This window comes from Dendropsophus ebraccatus, chromosome 11, assembly GCF_027789765.1.
Source record: "Dendropsophus ebraccatus isolate aDenEbr1 chromosome 11, aDenEbr1.pat, whole genome shotgun sequence".
Taxonomy (NCBI): domain Eukaryota; kingdom Metazoa; phylum Chordata; class Amphibia; order Anura; family Hylidae; genus Dendropsophus; species Dendropsophus ebraccatus.
In genome coordinates this window covers 13,170,255-13,188,982 of record NC_091464.1, presented here as the reverse complement: position 1 = coordinate 13,188,982, position 18,728 = coordinate 13,170,255, and the positions used below count along the sequence as shown (strand labels likewise).

General features: G+C 44.4%; 1 protein-coding gene across 1 annotated transcript in view; it reads right to left on the bottom strand.

The window, feature by feature from the left end:
• Positions 1-18,728, bottom strand: part of DSTYK (dual serine/threonine and tyrosine protein kinase) — a 50,945-nt gene that overhangs the window by 4,341 nt on the left and 27,876 nt on the right. Inside the window, exons 3-9 of the mRNA XM_069944358.1 lie at positions 14,883-15,534; positions 11,968-12,203; positions 10,771-10,854; positions 9,193-9,369; positions 8,758-8,887; positions 3,687-3,843; positions 2,390-2,522 (exon numbers count right to left, since the gene is read on the bottom strand). Coding sequence (XP_069800459.1) covers positions 2,390-2,522; positions 3,687-3,843; positions 8,758-8,887; positions 9,193-9,369; positions 10,771-10,854; positions 11,968-12,203; positions 14,883-15,534 — 1,569 coding nt within the window. The remainder of the gene's footprint in view (positions 1-2,389; positions 2,523-3,686; positions 3,844-8,757; positions 8,888-9,192; positions 9,370-10,770; positions 10,855-11,967; positions 12,204-14,882; positions 15,535-18,728) is intronic.

Genomic DNA, 18,728 nt, shown 5'->3' with positions numbered 1-18,728 from the left:
CTGTCTCACTTTATGCGCTTATAGCTCAGTGATGCTTTAACATATGCTAGCGATTCTGAGATTGTTTTTTCGTCACATATGGCACTTTATGTTAGTGGCAAAATTTGGTCACTACTTTGTGTTTTTTTTGTGAAAAACATCAAAATATCATGAAAAATTTTAAAAATTAGCATTTTATGAACTTTGAAATTCTCTGCTTCTTAAAAAAGGAAGTCATAGCGCATAAATTAGTTACTAAATCACATTATCCATATGTCTTCTTTATTCTGGCATAATTTGGTAAACATATTTTACTTTTTTAAGGTGTTACGGGGCTTAGAAATTTATTAGCAATGGATTTTTTTTTTAGGGACCAGTTCTTTTTTTAAATGGATTTAGGAGGCTTGTATACTGGAAACCCCCATAAGTGACCCCATTTTGGAAACTAGACACCTTAAAGAATTAATCTAGGGGTATAATGAGCATTTTAACCCTACAGGGGCTGGAGGAAAGTGTTCACCATTAGGCCATCAAAAGTAGACAGTAAAAATGAAAAACTCAAATTTTTCCAATAATATGTTCCTTTAGTTTGAAATTTCTCAATTTCACGAGGAACAGGGGAGAAAATTCACCCCAAAATCTGTAAAGCAGGTTCTCGTGAGTAGAACGGTACCCCATATGTGGGCATAATCCACTCTATGGGCACACAGCCGGGCTCAGAAGAAAGGGAGCGCCAATTAGCATTTTCAGTGCAGATTTTGCTGAAGAAGTTTCTGAGCGCCATGTGCGTTTGCGGAGCGCAAGCGGAGTAACAATAAGTCCCCCCATTTTAGAAAGTGCACCCTTCAGAGAATTCATCTTGGGGTGTGGTGAGCATTTTGACCCCACAGGTATTAGAGGAAAGTATTCAAAATTGGCCATTAAAGATGAAAAACTCGAATTTTTCCAATAATATGTTGGTTTAGTTTAAAATTTCTAAATTTCACGAGGAATAAGAGAATAAATTCACCCCAAAATCTGTAACGCAGGTTCTCCTGAGTAGAACAGTACCCCATATGTGGGCATAAACCACTGTATGGGCACACAGCAGGGCTCAGAAGGAAGGGAGCGCCAATTTGCTGGAGCAAAACCGCAGCTAGTAATGGTTATTAGAACAGCGCAGTTACTAAAATACAATAAAAAATTAGATTACAGGTAATGTGGGGTGGTTTACGGGCAACCTGGGGTGGTGATGGGCAACCTGCTGTGGTTACGGGTAATCTTGAGGTGATTACAGGCAACCTGCTGTGGTTACGGCCAACGTGGGGTGGTTACGGACAATCTGGGGCGGTTACGGATAAACTAAAGTGCTTATATGTAATTTGGCGTGGTAATTGCGGCGGTCAGAGGCGACGTGCGGTGGTCAGAGGCAGTGTGCGGTGGTCAGAGGCGACGTGCGGTGGTTAGAGGCAGTGTGCGGTGGTTACGGGCAACGTGTGGTGGTTACGGGCAACGTGGTTGCGTGCAATCTGGGGCGGTTACGTGCAATCTGGCGTGATTACGGACAACCTGGGGCGGTTACAGGCAACCTGGGGCGGTTATGGGTAATCTGGGAGTAAACTGCAGTTATTACTATAATAAAAAAAAAGTGTGTGTTTTATTTTTTTGTGTGTTTGTCACTTTTTGTACTTTTACACATTTGTTTCACTGTATTACTATGATTACTGTGATATTTTCTATCTCAGTAATCATAGTTCAGTGACAGAGACCAAATTGGTCTCTGTCACTTTAAATTTTCAGAGTTGGCTGGTTGTGAAGCGCATGCGCACTTCACAACCAGCCAGGACGTCGAGGAGGAAGGAGCTCACGGTGGGGGGAGATGAAAGCTGTCGGCGGCGCCGGTAATTCCCGGTACCGGAGATCACCGCTATAACGGTAATAGCGGCGATCTCCAGTATCGGAGGACGAGGGGAGGGGGGGCGGGGGACATACTAGTTGTGGCGGTGGGGGAGGCAACGTGCTGCAGCCTCCCCCCGCCGCCCGATCGCCGGATTTTTACAAATCTCCCCATAGACGCTGCGGTCGCATTGACCGCGGCGTTTATGGGGTTAACTGCCCGGGGGGAGCGCGGCTCCCCTCCGGGCAGAGGCAGCAGGGGGATGCTGTGTGACACAGCCTCCTCCTGCTGCCCGATCTTACCTAGGGACAGAGGGGGGAGGCAGGGAAGCCATGACGTTCCTGGAACGTCATGTTGCAGGAAGTACCTGCTTTACATGACGTTCCAGGACGGTGTGGTATTGTTTTTACAAGGGGACAACCACGTTTTTCTAATCCTGTAAAACTCTTTTAGGTTACAGATTTTCATACTAACTACATGTTGAAGTAATCTCCATCTAGAAGATAAAGTGCAGCACACAGATACTGCATTCACCTTAAGGCCTGCGTACAGGTCTCTATGGAGACGTTCTGTGATCAGCAGAACTGCAATGCTTGAGCCTCCTCCATAGCTGTAATCGATCACTGAGCCATGCAAATCCACCAGACGCTCATGTTTCGGTAGTGACCTAGGAGGACAGAGATAACAGTGTCAGCACGTGGTCCCGACCATAGGATTTTATTTTGTACAACTTAAAAGGGGTTATCCAGCGCTACAAAAACATGGCCACTTTCTTCCAGAGACAACACGACTCTTGTCTTCAGGTCAGGTATGGTTTGCAATTAAGCTCCATTCACTTCAATGGAACAGAGTTACAAAACCTGCACCCAAACTGGAGACAAGAGCAGTGCAGTCTCTGGAAGAAAGTGGGCCATGTTTTTGTAACACTGGATAACTTTAAAATAAAAAAAAAAAAAAAAAAAAAAAAAATTATATATATATATATATATATATATATATATATATATATATATATATATATATATATATATATATATATATATATATATTTATATAATTTTTTTTATTTTTTTTTTAACAGTCAGAGTGCAAATCATCATTTCAGCAATAATGTAACATCAAATGAATGTTTTAGGGAATGATCACACCTACTGTATAAATGCAAATTTTTTTTGCTGTGTAAACCAATATAAAAGGTCGAATAAAGTATAAAATCTGTAGGTTATATAGTACGTGTAAAACTGTTTTGCTCTGCTGCTACTAATATTTGGTGACCTAGCAAGACCCAGTATCTCCTGCAGATCATTGGCTGCCAACTCTACAACAGACAAGGCTTAAAAGAGACCCTGTCAGTAGGTTTATGCTATCCTATCTCAGGTTAGTATATACTAGTGACAGAGAAGCCGATGTATCACTTACATTGTTCTGTGCAGCCGATTCAGAGATCGCCTCCTGAATAAAATGGACAATAAGTCGTCCTCTCCATTATGTGCATGAGCTCACTAGTCCTGGATATTCATGAGAAGCAGAAAACTCCGCCCACCAGCTGCTGATTGGCAGTTATCTATCCATGCTGTGTATAAGCGGTCAACTGTCAATTAGCAGCTGGAGGGCGGGGGGGAGAGGTGTGGCAAGAATCCTATTCTCCTACATATTAGAAGAACGGCTGAACAAGATTATACAAGTAACACACAGAACTGTTCAGCATTTCTCTCATAAGTTTATTCTGCCCTCAATTAAGCGGCATAAACCTAGAGGGGGGGGGGGTTGGGGGGTGGAGACACACAAGAAATTCAAGGGATTATCAGCATATACAATGTACACAATTTACCGCATATAGTGAAATTCCAGAGCCAGGTCATTCCAATGCTTCTCATCCGGAGGCACAACAGACTTCAAAGCACACGGGAAATGCCCTCCCCAACTATCACACAAGTAGACGACACCATACTGTCCTCTTCCAAGCTCTCGGCCCAGCCTTGGCTTGCCTGTAGTATTTAGAGAGTAGAGAAAAATTCAGACTGAAAAGGTTTAAAGTATAAAAAGGTGTCTTTAAGTTACAAAAAAAAAAAAAAAAAAAAAAAAAAGGGGAAAATTTTTTTTTTGTGCTACTGCTGAAATAAAATCTGAGATCAAGACTTACAAGATGCAATATCAAGCGCCGTAGAGCAGGTTTTGGGAACCTTGGGCTCCCCAGCTTTAGCTTTTGTTGTCCAGGCATGATGGGAGTTGTAGTTTTGCAACAGCAGGAGAGCCAAGGTTCCCTACCACTGCCATAGGGGGTTCCAGCTGTTAGAAACCCCACCCTTCAGACCCACCAGTCCTCAATCTTGTTAAAGGGAATGTGTCACAAAGTTTAAAAAAAACTGAAAATTATAAAATTGAATTTGTTATTTTTTTTTGTTAAGTGTGTTTTTATTTTTTTTACATGTAAAGAAAATTTGAAAAATTCATTATCTAATTTTTCATATTTCCCAGTGATGGCCCCTAGGGGGAGCTCCAGCAGAAAAACTGCTGGTAAAAGTAACCTGAAATACGGCTATGCTGAAAAAAAGAGGCAGTCTCTGCTCAACTGCTGTGACATCTGCTGGGCAGCGCCATTTTGTTGCTGTCTGCATAGAATTACACATACAAGTAGTGTCCCTAGCCCTTCATACTACACCTCAGTGTCACACATTACACGGGTAGAGGAGAATATATATACAGTGGTGCCTTGGATTAAGAGCATAATTGGTTCTGGGACTGTGCTTGTAATCCAAATCCACTCTTAAACCAAAGCACATTTTTCCATAAGAAATCATTGAAATGCAGATAATTGGTTCCACACCCCAAAAATAATGATTTATTATTCTGAATAACATGTAAAACAGATGAAACAAACATTCAGAAACCGCAGAATATGTGATATTATAAGTTACTGTATAGTATAACAATCAGCATGTGATGTATAATGTATAGTAACTGCATAACCCTGATAACACAGCAGCAGTTTGTAGATACAGGGTGGAACTGCAGATCCCCATAATGCAGTAGCGTAGTACAACGGGCTAGAATAGAGAAGCAGGAAAGCTGTCAGAGGTCACATGACAGCAATGGGGAAGGGGTGTTTGGTCAGCATGGGAATATGTGGGCACAGTAGTGATGTCACGATACCAGAATTTTGAGTTCGATACCAATACCAACTTTTTTTTTCAATGCTCGATACTTAATAAATTATATATTTTTTTTAAAAACACAAGAGTAGAGATCCCCCCCCGACTGTCAGGTCTGTACGAACCATATTACTTTATGAATAAAAGTTTCCATTATTTAAAATAAATGTTCTTAAAAAAATAGCCCTATTCTGATTCTTAACATGGCTATGGGGCAATCTGTAGTCTTATTTAGTACCATGTTTTTATGTGGTACTGAATTTGGTGGTTTCTCCGCTTGCACCATTTACCGTGCGTCATCAGGAAGGTGATAATCTTATAATATGCACAATAACACTTCAGCTATCAGGGGGGATGATGGGAACTGTAGTCATGTGATACACCCTTTAGCTATCGGGGATGATGGGAACTGTAGTCATGCGATACATTTCAGCTATCAGGGGGATGATGGGAACTGTAGTCATGTAACACACACTTCAGCTATCAGGGGGGATGATGGGAACTGTAGTCATGTAACACACACTTCAGCTATCAGGGGGGATGATGGGAACTGTAGTTATGTAATACACTTCAGCTATCAGGGGGATGATGGGAACTGTAGTCATGTAATACACTTCAGCTATCAGGGGGGATGATGGGAACTGCAGTCATGTAACACACACTTCAGCTATCAGGGTGATGGTGGGGGTTGTAGTCATGTAACACACCAGCTATCAGGGCGATGGTGGGGGTTGTAGTCATGTAACACACACTTCAGCTATCAGGGGGATGATGGGAACTGTAGTCATGTAACACACACTTCAGCTATCAGGGGGGATGATGGGGGTTGTAATTGCACTATTCCAGCTGGATTCGGGCGGCAGAGTAATGTGCAGGCTACCGCCCCCCTCCCACTTCCCTTCACAGTCGCAGCCAGGCCGACCTTTTGTTCACCCCCCACATTGCTGATGCTGGCCCCGGGGATGTCCTGACGGCCCGGCCTCACAGCTACCTCCTGTCAGATCTCCTCCTCGCCTCCCCCACCCTTCTCCTGCGTTCTCCTCTCCTGGACCGTGCAGCTCTCAGCCGCTCTCCTCCCTCTCCTGCCGCCGACCCTGTGCTGCCCCTCTGCCCTTGTCAGACACTCACCGGCCCAGCTGTGTCTCATGCTCGGTGCCTGTGGAGGGGGGGAAGGTCCTCATCTTAGCCCATAGGACCCGCAGTGACACACACACACGTGTCCCGGGGCTGGCGATGTCAGAGGCAGGAGCGGCGACCTAAAATTTGCCGGCGGCAGCTGCATGGTAGGTGGATGATCTGGGCCCGAGTGAGCGCGCAGGGTCCCGGGTCTGTGTTCGCAGGGGTGGCACAGAGAGAACATGACAGGCGCTCAGGTTGCCGCCTGTCATGTTCTCGGCACTATATGTTAAACTACGCTATTTTTTAGTTTAACATAAAGTATCGATACCAGGAAATCCTGTTATCGAACCGTTTTTTTGCCCCGAAAATCGATAGTAGTATTGATTTTTCGTTGCATCGTGCATCCCTAGGGCACAGTATAGCAACACTCTGTCCGAGGAGACAGGGGTTACAGCTATGAAGAGATTACCTCCACAGTCCTGTCCACAGTCCTGATGCAAGCCCCAGCCTGAAGTGGATCTGCTATGATTTGGAAGGAGAGGGAGACTTCCTGGGTCAGAGTACAGGGCTGTAGACCCGGCTATACAGGCCATGCCCCTCCCTAACTCACGCTCCCACCCAGTACAGGGAGCTCTTAAACCAAGTCACAATTTTGGAAAACTGTGAGCTCTTAAACCAAAACGCTCTTAAACCAAGTTACTCTTAAACCAAGGTACCACTGTGTACATATATATATATATATATGTATATACACACACACACACACACACACACACATACACATACATACATTACACAGGTAGAGGATAGATAGATAGATAGATAGATAGGAGATAGATAGATAGATAGATAGATAGATAGATAGATAGATAGATAGGAGATAGATAGATAGCTTCAGTATATTGAAAAGCAGCACTACTTTCAAGATGTGCGAGTGCCACGGACCAAACTAATATAGTTCAGATAATACTCCATGGCAACTCCAATACGTGTCAAACGTGATTCAAATTTATTCCATCTTGTGATACATCAAATAAACAGTGCAGCACAGCAAATACAGGATGCGACGTTTTGACGGTCTCAGGCTTGAAAAAGACGGTGAAAGACAGTTGAAACGTCGCATCCTGTATTTGCTGTGCTGCACTGTTTATTTGATGTATCACAAGATGGAATAAATTTGAATCACGTTTGACACGTATTGGAGTAGCCGTGGAGTATTATCTGAACTAGATAGATAGATAGAAGAGAGGAGTAGGAGAAACACTCTGCTCTCCTATATGCATCCACCTCAGTGAGACAAGAGTTGCTGACTGTAATAAGTGACTAACTTCTTTGCTGCAGTCAGTGACTGGTTACAATATTTGCAGCCTGTACAGATGTATCAATTACAGTGAAACAAATAGTTGCTAACAGTTCTGGATAATAGTAACTCCTGTCCTGGGAGCTGATAGTTTGGTGTATTCCTCTATAGTTATATAATCACTGTGGAGGATAATACATGTATGTACTGGTACCTTATCTGTCTGGGACCCGACAAAAACTCCCAGCATACACATGCAATATACTTCACAGTGATTATATAGCTATATGATAGGAGTTAGTTACTCATTACAACTTGTAATTTACAACAAATTGCTTTACCATATATATAGGGGATCTGTGTTATTACATGAGCTCCTCTTGCAGTTGCAGCACCTCTGATCCCCAGTGCAGCAACTGCCCGATCAGAGCGCTCAGTCTGGCTCAGTTCCCTGCCCTGTACTCGGCTCATGTGACTGTGACCCGACAATAACTGAGTACAGGGCAGGGAACTGAGCCAGACTGAGTGCTCTGATCGGGCAGTTGCTGCACTGGGGATCCAACGATTTACAGCTGCAAGAGGAGCTCAGGTAACACAGATCCCATCTATCCTGTACTGTATAAGACTTCCACTAAGGGAGCAGGGGCACATAGCAAGGGGGGGGGGGGGGGCAGGGGCACATAGGCAGGGGACAGCAGCATTATACAGACAGGAGGGAGAAGCAGCACAGACAGAGGAGAGCAGGGGCACATAGGCAGGGGAGAGAAGCGGCATACACACGGGGGGAGAGAAGCGGCATACAGACAGGAGGGAGAAAGAAGCGGCATACAGATGGGGACAGCAGCAGTATACAAGCGGGAGGCAGCAGCAGTATCGGGGAGTGCAGGGGGAATACAGACGGCCAACAAGTATTACCAGGAGCAGGCTCCTCTAAAATGGCACCACCACCCTCACCTAGCTGTGTACTACGCATGCCTTGAATATGCGTAGCACACAGCTAATGAAACACATTGTAAGTGAACGGGACGGACTCAGTCCCGTTCACTTCAATGCTCTGTGTGTGCCGTACAGCATCTGTGTAAGTGTCGTGCAAAGACACCATACACAGATGCTATTCAACATGGCAGCCCCCTGTGGCCAGCACCACAGTGTTATAAAACATTGATAGTACAGGAAAAATAATAAAAAATACCAAACCACTTATTTTTTATTATTACATTTAAAGAAAAAAAATAAAAAAAGTGACACTATCCCTTTAATAGGAGGCGTGGTGTTAAAAGGTGTTTAAAAAGTTCTGGCACTATATATATGTAACAGCTCAGGCATCTTACCATGTAATAAGACATCCCGCAGGGATCGGCTTTCTAGTGATAGTCGTGCCAGGCGTGGGGCATGATCTTTACGAACCTTTAGCCAGAGATCTTCAGTTTTTTCAAGTCTGCCGCAGTGACCAACCTCAAGCTAAAAATACAAATCAAGAATGAAAGTGAAAACTGAAGTATCCATAAAACCTGAGAAAAGGGAGTTTCCTCTCCTTAAAAGGGATTTCCCTGTCTTGTACAACTTTCTAAAGGCATCACTAGCTATACAGTAACAAACTGTATATTATTCTGTGGAATAGCCAACCTTTACGGCTGTGCATTTTCACCCTCTGTTGTACAGCAATTGGGAATGAAAAATAATAAATAATATCTGCCCTTATGCTAACTAAGTTTATCATCCATTTATTCATCCATTCCAACTAGCTGATGCCTTGTAATACCCACCTGTTTGAGGGATGCTGCAAAGGCTTCATGAGAGCTCTTCAGACGCTTACAGAACTGGCTGCAGATGCGCTTTGCAAGTTTTGAGGCACTCAAACTTTCTATAGCATCCTGGGCCACCTTACGTTTCCATTCAGGGGTTATGGATGGCGGACTTACCCACGTAATGCGCTGTATTATCTAAAAGGAGTAAGTGTTTCAATATACGGAATATAAGGCTAAACACACACATAACATAATATAAATACACACTCTAATACAGACAAACACAGTACATATTACATATGATAAGGAGTCAAGTGTTGCCCAATCTGAGCTTCATGCACATATTATTTTACAGGTAAAACAGACTAACGCCCGATGCAATAAATTTGTCTGTTCACAGTGCAGCAGCACAGTGACGCATGACTGCAGCTCAGCTCCCATTGAGGTGAACGGTAGTAACCAGGCTGCCCACTAAGCAGCGATTGTGGCTTCTGGCCCCCATCACTGTGTAGGGCAGACGTGGAAGAACTGATCATCAGGGGTGATGGTGTCTGCACTGGCCCATCAGTCAGTCCTGTGGATAGGGCACCAATCTGTATACCCCTTTATAGCTCGGTTTATAATTCATGTACTAAAATACTTGTGATTATCGCACATTATGGTCACATATCAAACGGACACACTCATGTAAACACCAGCTGATGTAAATTGTGTGCTACAGATGTGTACGCTGAGCCCTAGATAGACTACTGCAGGGTTGCCCAACCTGTGGCTCAGTTATTGCACAAACTAGAGTTCCCATCGGCCATCTGGGCATGATGGGATTTGCAGTGTACAGCATGTGCCCGCTGTATAATGGAATAAAAACTGAATACATGTGTAAAGCACCATACTTCAGAATTTAAGGCACTATGCATTGGGGTCGTTGGATAAGGACAGCCCCTTCCTATTATAGGTTTCCTCCTAGGACATGTCTTAAAAGGGAACTCTAGAAAAAAAAATGTTTTCAAATCAACTGGTGTCAGAAAGTTAAAGATTTGTAATTTACCTCTCTAAAAAAAAAAAAAAGGTCTCCTGTCTTCCAGTACTTATATGTCCTCCTGCAGGAAGTGGTGTATTCTTTCCAGTCAGATACACTGATCTCTGCTGCCACCTCTGCCCAAGTCAGAGCAGTAGCAAATTTCCATAGAAAACCTCTCCTGCTCTGGACAGTTCCTGACATGGACAAAGGTGGCAGCAGAGAGCTCTGTGTCACACTGGAAAGAATATACCACTTCCTGCAGGACGTGCAGCAGCTGATACGCACTGGAGGACTGAATATTTTTTAATAGAAGTAATTTACAAACCTGTATAAATGACACTAGCTAATTGAAAAACAATTTTTCCCCAGACTACCCTTTTAAACAAGGCACGCTCACAATATTTGATTTACTGAAACCCTCCTGACTATACCTGCATCTCCCCATCTCAGACAATTATAATTTAGATGGCTATACACATTACATGGGGTGACCTAGCTCATCCTTTTTTGTGGAAATGAAGTATTCCTTCAAGATGCAGACAGACAATCTATGAGGTCTGCGGGGTGTTTCTCACCTGGACTATCTGCTCCCACACCATTCTGGTTACTGTGGATCCAGAATTAAAAGTGACCTCCACATGATATGCAGCATTCAATATCTGAAAAGACATAACTTCCTTAAAGAGGTGTACATACGGTAATAGCTAGGTTTATTTCTCATATACAAGAACCGTAATATCTTAAAGTGTACCTGTCGCATAACAGGATATGATCGCAAGCAGTTTTGCAGTATACTTGCTATTTTTATTGATCTTTTTTTTTAAGTTTAAATCAACATTATATATACGGCCCAACTGTGCTCCATGCTGCCTCCATGCTGACATTTGGTCTTTTTTCTATTGTGCGGTCACACGAGGAAAGACCCCTGTCCATCATGCAGGTGGTATATCAACTGGGGACAATTACCTTAGGCTACTTATATTAGCTTTTGCTAATTCTATTATTAGCTCTACAGCTTACCAGGAGACAATGCTCTTTAGTTATGTAACAATTCAGTCAGTATAATGTCACTGTGTGGTTACAGAGGCTTTGGTGCTGTGTGACAGGAGAGCTGACCATACAATGCGAGCACCCCCAGGATTCTCTGCTACTGAATATGGACGTGCAGAAGCTGTACACATGCACAGTGAAGGGAGACACCTAGTGGTCATATGGATAATGTTGAAAAAAACTGCTTGTGATCGCAACCCCTGTTAATTTTCTTAAACAAAAACATTTTTTGCAACATTGCCTCTTTAAATGATTCATTTTAAATGATTCATAGGGAGAGGAAACATGAATTACTGACCTCGTGAAATAAATTGACCCAACTTTGATTCTCAGAATTGGCTAAAGAAGTTGTGTGAAGTGATTCGATGACAGCAAATTCATTAGCTGACAAACTAGAATCCTTACGGGAACATGAAAAAGCGATAAAACTAACCACTGATCTAGTGTAAGAGGTTCTCCACCAAGATAACAAAAAGCACTATGTTGTTATAACCCTAACCCATAGACTGAGCTCCTGCTAGCAGGACCCTCATATACCTCTTGTTTTAGTAATCTGGGTGTAATTCTATAATATTCGATTGTCTGTTTATGTTCCCTCAGAGTTGTAACGTGCAGAGGAATATAAAAAAAAAAAAAAAAAAAAAAACAACAATGAAAGGAAAAAACATTAAAAACAAAATTAAATAATAAGGTTAAATAAAAGGTTTTTTTTAGATTTTTACCTGCTTCAAGTGGTTGCTTGTTACGTGTGAAGCGGACTCTTGCTGGGACCTCTCCAGACTGCGCAGACATCTTTCTAGGGTCCCCACAAAACTCTCTCGCAGATAATCCACAGAACTGATCAGCTTGTTCACTACAGCCTGGTTGAGGCGCGAAATGATCAGCTCTTTGATCTGAAAGATGCAGTTCTTCACTTCTTGGACTCCAATCGGTTCCCCATTTTGGGGGATGGAGATCCCTGGACAAACAGAAAAGTTTTCATGGTGAAACTGTTTTATGTGAACTGCAAAACATGCAAAAATGTCAAATGGTATAATTGTATATATGCACTGTACTGTATGCACTGTGATTCCGTATCCAGCTGAATATATTGTATCAAAGGAAAAAGTAGATCCAGTCATGAGCCAGCAGAAGAACTCTGCCCAGAAGGACCTCTACTGTGACTACCACATCTGTAACTATCAGTTCTCACCTATTCTCAGGATATAAAACAATACACAGACTGCGCATATCACCCCTGTAATAGCCTGGATTAACCTTTGTACAGAGGCACAGTCATTAAATCTGGAGGCTAGAAGAATGTTACCTGCTGATAGCTCCCTGTAGCATATGGGGGAAGTAGGAAGAAGGTAAGTGTCTGCTCTTCATCCTCGGCACGGTTTCTGTGCTATTGATAGTCTAATTTGTATGCTAAATAGGTATTTTGGTGCACTGGGGACGGAACTATAGACGTTATCTGTCCAGCCTCTAATGAATATCAGAGGGTCGGCAGGGGGTGGATCGGTGCACTGGAGTGGTAGTCGCGCCCCCAGTGCGCCAAAACTCTTAATAGCACAGAATTGGAGCAAAGGATGAAGGCAAGAAGCTTGTCTTCATCTTAGTACCCCATGCTCTATAAGGTTAGATGCTTCTTTTCCTTTAATGCGACTCTGTAGCCATTTTGGAGCCATGCCTTAGAGGCGTGGCCTAGAGCGATCATGCCCTAGGCCAGCGCCACCTGTGTGGTGGTGTTTCAGTCTCCCCTGCCTCCCATTCCGTCCTCTGTCCACCCGCACAGTATTCGTAGTAATTGTGCACGCGCCGCCTCCTGACCCCCCGGCGCCGCTGCAATGATGTAGCCACCTATCATGGCGGTCACGGCCATTCCCCGCCATAATCAGCTGCTCCTCTTCGATGCAGATACGCCGTTGCACTCCGATCCTGCGCACCCGCAGTGACGCGACTGGCTTTCTCCCAATAGCCTCGTGCGTCACTGCGGGGACAAGCAGGAGAGGCGAGGAACGGCAGTGAGCGTCAGGAAAAAGGGGCGGGGACAACGCTCAGAAGACACACCAGATAGGCGGCTATGTCATTGCAGCAGCGCCGAGGGGGCCAGGAGGCGGCACATGCGCAATTACTACGAATACTGTGCGGCGGACAGAGGGCGGAGGAGACGGAAACACCACCACACAGGTGGCGCTGGCCTAGGGCACGACTGCTCTAGGCCACGCCTCTAAGGCACAGCTCCAGCTACAATAAAGTATGATTTTCAGGCACTGGAAAGCGAGACCAGTATGGAGAAACATACCACCAGCAAGGACTTATCAGCTACAGGAAGGTATAAGTAGTTGGGGGTGGGGGGGGGGGGGGGGGGGGGGGGGGGCACAAAGTGGGTACAGAGTTGCTTTAATAGGAACTTATGTTAGAAGTTACCCTCTGTGTCTGCCATGGTAAATGATGGCACAGTCTGTTTGAGGTAGGCTGTACAAAGAAAACATTGATCACACCAATTGTTGATCAGTATAAACCTTAGTGTCACTGTCTTTTTAACTTTCAAAATGTAAATCAACAGTAGATATAAAGCAAGTGATATAAAGCAAGTTTGCAATTTCCTTTTTATTTTCTCATGCTTTATAACCTGTATCCAGGTCCAGTCTCCTGAAGGCAGCTATATAACAGCTATACTTACTGTATCCAGGTCCAGTCTCCTGAAGGCTGCTATATAACAGCTATACTTACTGAATCCAGGTCCAGTCTCCTGAAGGCAGCTATATAACAGCTGTACTTACTGTATCCAGGTTCAGTCTCCTGAAGGCAGCTATACAACAGCTGTACTTACTGTATCCAGGTCCAGTCTCCTGAAGGCAGCTATATAACAGCGATACTTACTGTATCCAGGTCCAGTCTCCTGAAGGCAGCTATATAACAGTTATACTTACTGTATCCAGGTCCAGTCTCCTGAAGGCAGCTATATAACAGCTATACTTACTGTATCCAGGTCCAGTCTCCTGAAGGCAGCTATATAGGATATGCCCAAAAGTCCACTCCAACAAAAGAAATTCCAGGGCCACAGGCAGTTGAAGAAGGCGGTAACACCAAAACGCGTCCTGCTGTATTTATGTGTGTGTACCTCGTCATGGAATAAATCAGGCAAGCAAGCTCTGGAGTGAGTGCCGGGAATTTCTTTTGTTGGAGTAGCGTCATTATAAAAGCACAAAAAGTACGTTCGTTCACATTTCTGATGTAATTTCTGGGCTATGGGCACAGGACTTACTGTACCCTTCAGCAGCTGTCGCGTGTGTGATGTATTCTTCCCAGTCTGACACAGTGCTCTCTGCTGCCACCTCTGTCCATGTCAGGAACTGTCCAGAGCAGGAGAGGTTTTCTATGGGCTCTGGACAGTTCCTGACATGGACAGAGGTGGCAGCAGAGAGCACTGTCACGCTGAAAAGAATACACCACTTCCTGCAGGACATATAGCAGCTGATAAGTACTGGAAGACTGAAATTTTATAGAAGTAAATTACAAATCTATATAACTTCCTGACACCAGTTGATTTGAAAGGAAAAAAGAAAATGTTGCCGGAGTACCCCTATAAAATGTATTCCTTAATCAACACGTTCTATAGCCATATATACAGATAATGGTGAACACTGACCTTTGAACTCCATGTTGGCGGCATCCTCCAGCAGCTGCTCTCTCATGCTGTTTAGAGTTTCCACAATCATGTCCTTCAGTTCTTCTTGTTTGCGATCAGAGATCCGCATGAGGGATTCGTAGAGCTCGCTCTCCTTCTGGCGGGTGTATTCCAGTCTCTTAGGAGTGATCTGAAGATCTCGCCTCATGTCAAAGGCTTTATTGATGAATAAGTCTAAACAGCGACTGTGCACCATGTTAAGGACCATGGCGGCATCCACCAGGTGCATCTGCAGCACTTGCCGGGAGAAGCTGCCCAGCTGACGCAACTTCTCAAACTGTTCCACCAGAACATTAGGGGCCGGACTGCCGGAGCCCGCGGCCCCACAGCTGCATATCCCTCTCTTCAGAAAGCTAAGTTCTGTCAGTTGCTCGTGTAGTGCGGAGCGCCCACCATCTGAGCTTCTTATTAATTTGTCCTTTGTTGTTCGGATAAAGAAGATGGGAAGTTTGTACTTATCCTTAATATCAGTCAGCTCCTCTTCATCCTGTGGAGATAGGAGGTCCTCACTGATGGCGTAAACCACCACTGACTGCACATGGTCAACATAGTCCTCCAGGGTTGTGGTGGCGGGCTGGGATCCACGACATGGAGAGACCACAATGTCAACATCCTGTGAAAATCGCAAAGATCAGGTAAAGTGAAATGCGGAGATACAGAAGGAATCCTGGCCGCCTAGGCCAGGCTTACAGCTGTGTTATACTGCCTGATTTTTTTTTTTTATGTAAGAGTGCTGATGTGCTGCACTACTGTTCACTTATCGTGGTAGACAAGCCCCCTCTGCACCCCATATAAGTAGGTTTGCCAAATATGTCAACAGCATAAAAGGAGAATATGTCAGCTCACCCTTGACAGCCACAATTAGCGCAGGTGTGTGTGGACCTCCTGGAAGTGAAGCACGTTCTGGCTGTATTGCGGGCCGCAACCCGGAAAGTCCATGAAACGAAAAATTCCATCCGCGGCTTCAATAAAATTATGGTAGCTTTATTGGGTCATCACAAAAACTAAAACAAAAAAAATAATAAAAGATAAAAACCCGCCGACGCATTGCAGGGTCTAACCCTGCAACGCGTCGGCGTGTTTTTATCTTTTATTATTATTTTTTTTTTTGTTTTCTTTTTTTGTGATGACCCAATAAAGCTACCATAATTTTATTGAAGCCGTGGATGGAATTTTTCGTTTCATTGCCAAATATGTGCCACTCTGTGCCCCCATATAGTAAAGGATATCATATTTGTGCCTCCATCTAGGTAGGGTGTAGTAGCACAGGTACAGATGAGGGTAGTAGTAGCAGTAGAGGTACAGATGAGGGGTGTAGTAGTACCAGTATAGTAGCTGGGGTGGGTGGGGCCGGGGGTTTTTAGGGCCCAGCTGATGCTGAAGACCTCTGCTGCTGTGTACGGGTGGTGGGAATAAAGAGGACGCTGCACTGCTAGATTGCCCTATGCTAGATTCACCAGCTGGATGCTGCCACTAACTGCACCTCCCACATCGGGGACATGCTTCTAGGCTGCCTAGGGTGGGGTGGGGGTGCTCCTGCTGTGACGCAAACTCTCCCGCTGGATCATAAGTTGCTTCTAGCAGGGCAGAGCACGTAATGATTCATTTACGGTTAAAAAAAAATAAAATTAATTTTCAAATTCTTGGTAGATTAATTGAAATAAATCGTCAAGCTCTAATATATCGTTAGCCCTTACTCTATATAGAAAACAATAAAAAGTATATACTTACCTCTCCAAGCTCCTCTGTCTTCCTGCCTACTCCCCACAGCTGGCACTGGCATGTCTGAAGCAGTTTCTCAAATAACAGGCTGCCTGGCCAATCGGGCCAAAACAGGACAGTGCCATAGCCAGCGATTGGCTGAGCAGCCTGACAAGATAGGAAGAGTCAGCAGCAGCTGTGGTGAGCGGGGGAAAAAGGCAGCAGGACTCCGGGGGAGCCTGGACAGGTAAGTATATACGTTATTATTTTCTATACACTCTCATCACCTGTCAGTTGTGCACCTCCTATTACACGCAGTAATGCACGGTCGGCGGGTGATAATTTTTAAACTCCTGAAACATAACGATCAGCAGATAATCAGCTGCCCGGATTGTGGTCTTTATTACGTGGGGCGATGCCTGCCTGAATCACCCCGTGTAATAGGACACTTACACCTATCCCACATCTACAACACAAATGTCTTAAAAAGGTATTTAAACTTATCCCTCAATGTATCCATAGATAGGTGATCAGTCACTGGCCAGCAGGATAGGTGATCGGTCACTGACCAGCAGGATAGGTGATCAGACACTGACCAGCAAGGTGCCAACACTCCTGCCAATCAAATGTAAATCCGATCCATAATCGGATGAAAGTAGGGGCAGTTCTCGCCTATGGACAAAGAATGAGAACAAAATCATGGAATATAAAGATATAAATGATGCAATGACAAAAAGGAAGTGACACTTTCCTCATCCAGCGGATCAGCTGCAAACTAAGCTGAATGCAACAGAGACCATCAACTTATCTGCCGTCTGCATCAGGCTTGACTTACAAGCTAAAGCAATGCTGGACAGAGGCCAGCCTCATAGACCATAATACACTGCTCATGTTTCTTAAAGGGGTACTCCAGCCATTTATAATGTGTATAAAAGCAGTAATACATTTTAAATTTAAACAGCCTATTCATACCTCACCACAGTCCCCCATCATTCTCTGTAGCGCCTTTGGGTCCCCTGCTGAATGCGCCCGCCACCACTTCAGAGACAGACTAGCTTTGGAAGTGACAGCCCAATTAGCCAGTCACTGACCGGAGCGCTGTCCTGTCTCAGTCCTGTGGGGACTGAAGGAGCAGAAGAGGCTGCAGGGGACCATGGGGGAGTGTAGTAAGAATAGGCTCTTTATGTTCTATATAAGTGCAGCAATATAACCAATTTCAATGGGCCAGAGTGCCCCTTTCAAAGGTGTTATGAACCAAGCAACAGCTATATTAGAAATCTCTAAATACTTATGAGAGGATCCAAAGCTTCTTATGCCCATTGGGTTTCTGCTCTACTGCTAAATACAATATAAGTGAAAGCAGAGAAGTACTTGGCGGTAACACCCCGATGTTACAAGGACTGACGGACACAGCTGGAGCGTCTTATACAAACGTCATTACATTCATGTCGATACCAGCGACACCTTCCACCTACCTAACATTGCTGCAGACCAAGTAATCGCCTCCATGGTAACAGTATTAATGCAGTCTGCCTCTGTGGGATAGTGTCTCGCCCAGACTGCAAAAACTGCCCAGGAACGGGGTGTGAAAAAGGACAAAGATCAGCGCATCGGCTTCACCTCCAAATTCTCCGGGTCTCAGGTCAGTATCTGTGGGAGGTGCTGGGAAAACTAGGCTGATCCATAGGCACCACACCTTGTAAATTACAAGACTTAAAGGAGAAGTCCGGCAAAAATGTTTATTAAAGTATTGTATTGTCCCCTAACAGTTATACAAATCACCAATATACACTTATTATGAAAAATGCTTATAAAGTGCTTTTTTCCCTGCACTTACTACTACATCAAGGCTTCACTTCCTGGATAACATGGTGATGTCACCTCCTGGATAACATGGTGATGTCACCTCCTGGATAACACGGTGATGTCACCTCCTGGATAACACGGTGATGTCACCTCCTGGATAACACGGTGATGTCACCTCCTGGATAACACGGTGATGTCACCTCCTGGATAACATGGTGATGTCACACCCCGACTCCCAGAGCTGTGCGGGCTGTGGCTGCTGGAGAGGATGATGGCAGGGGGGACACTGAGGGATACAGG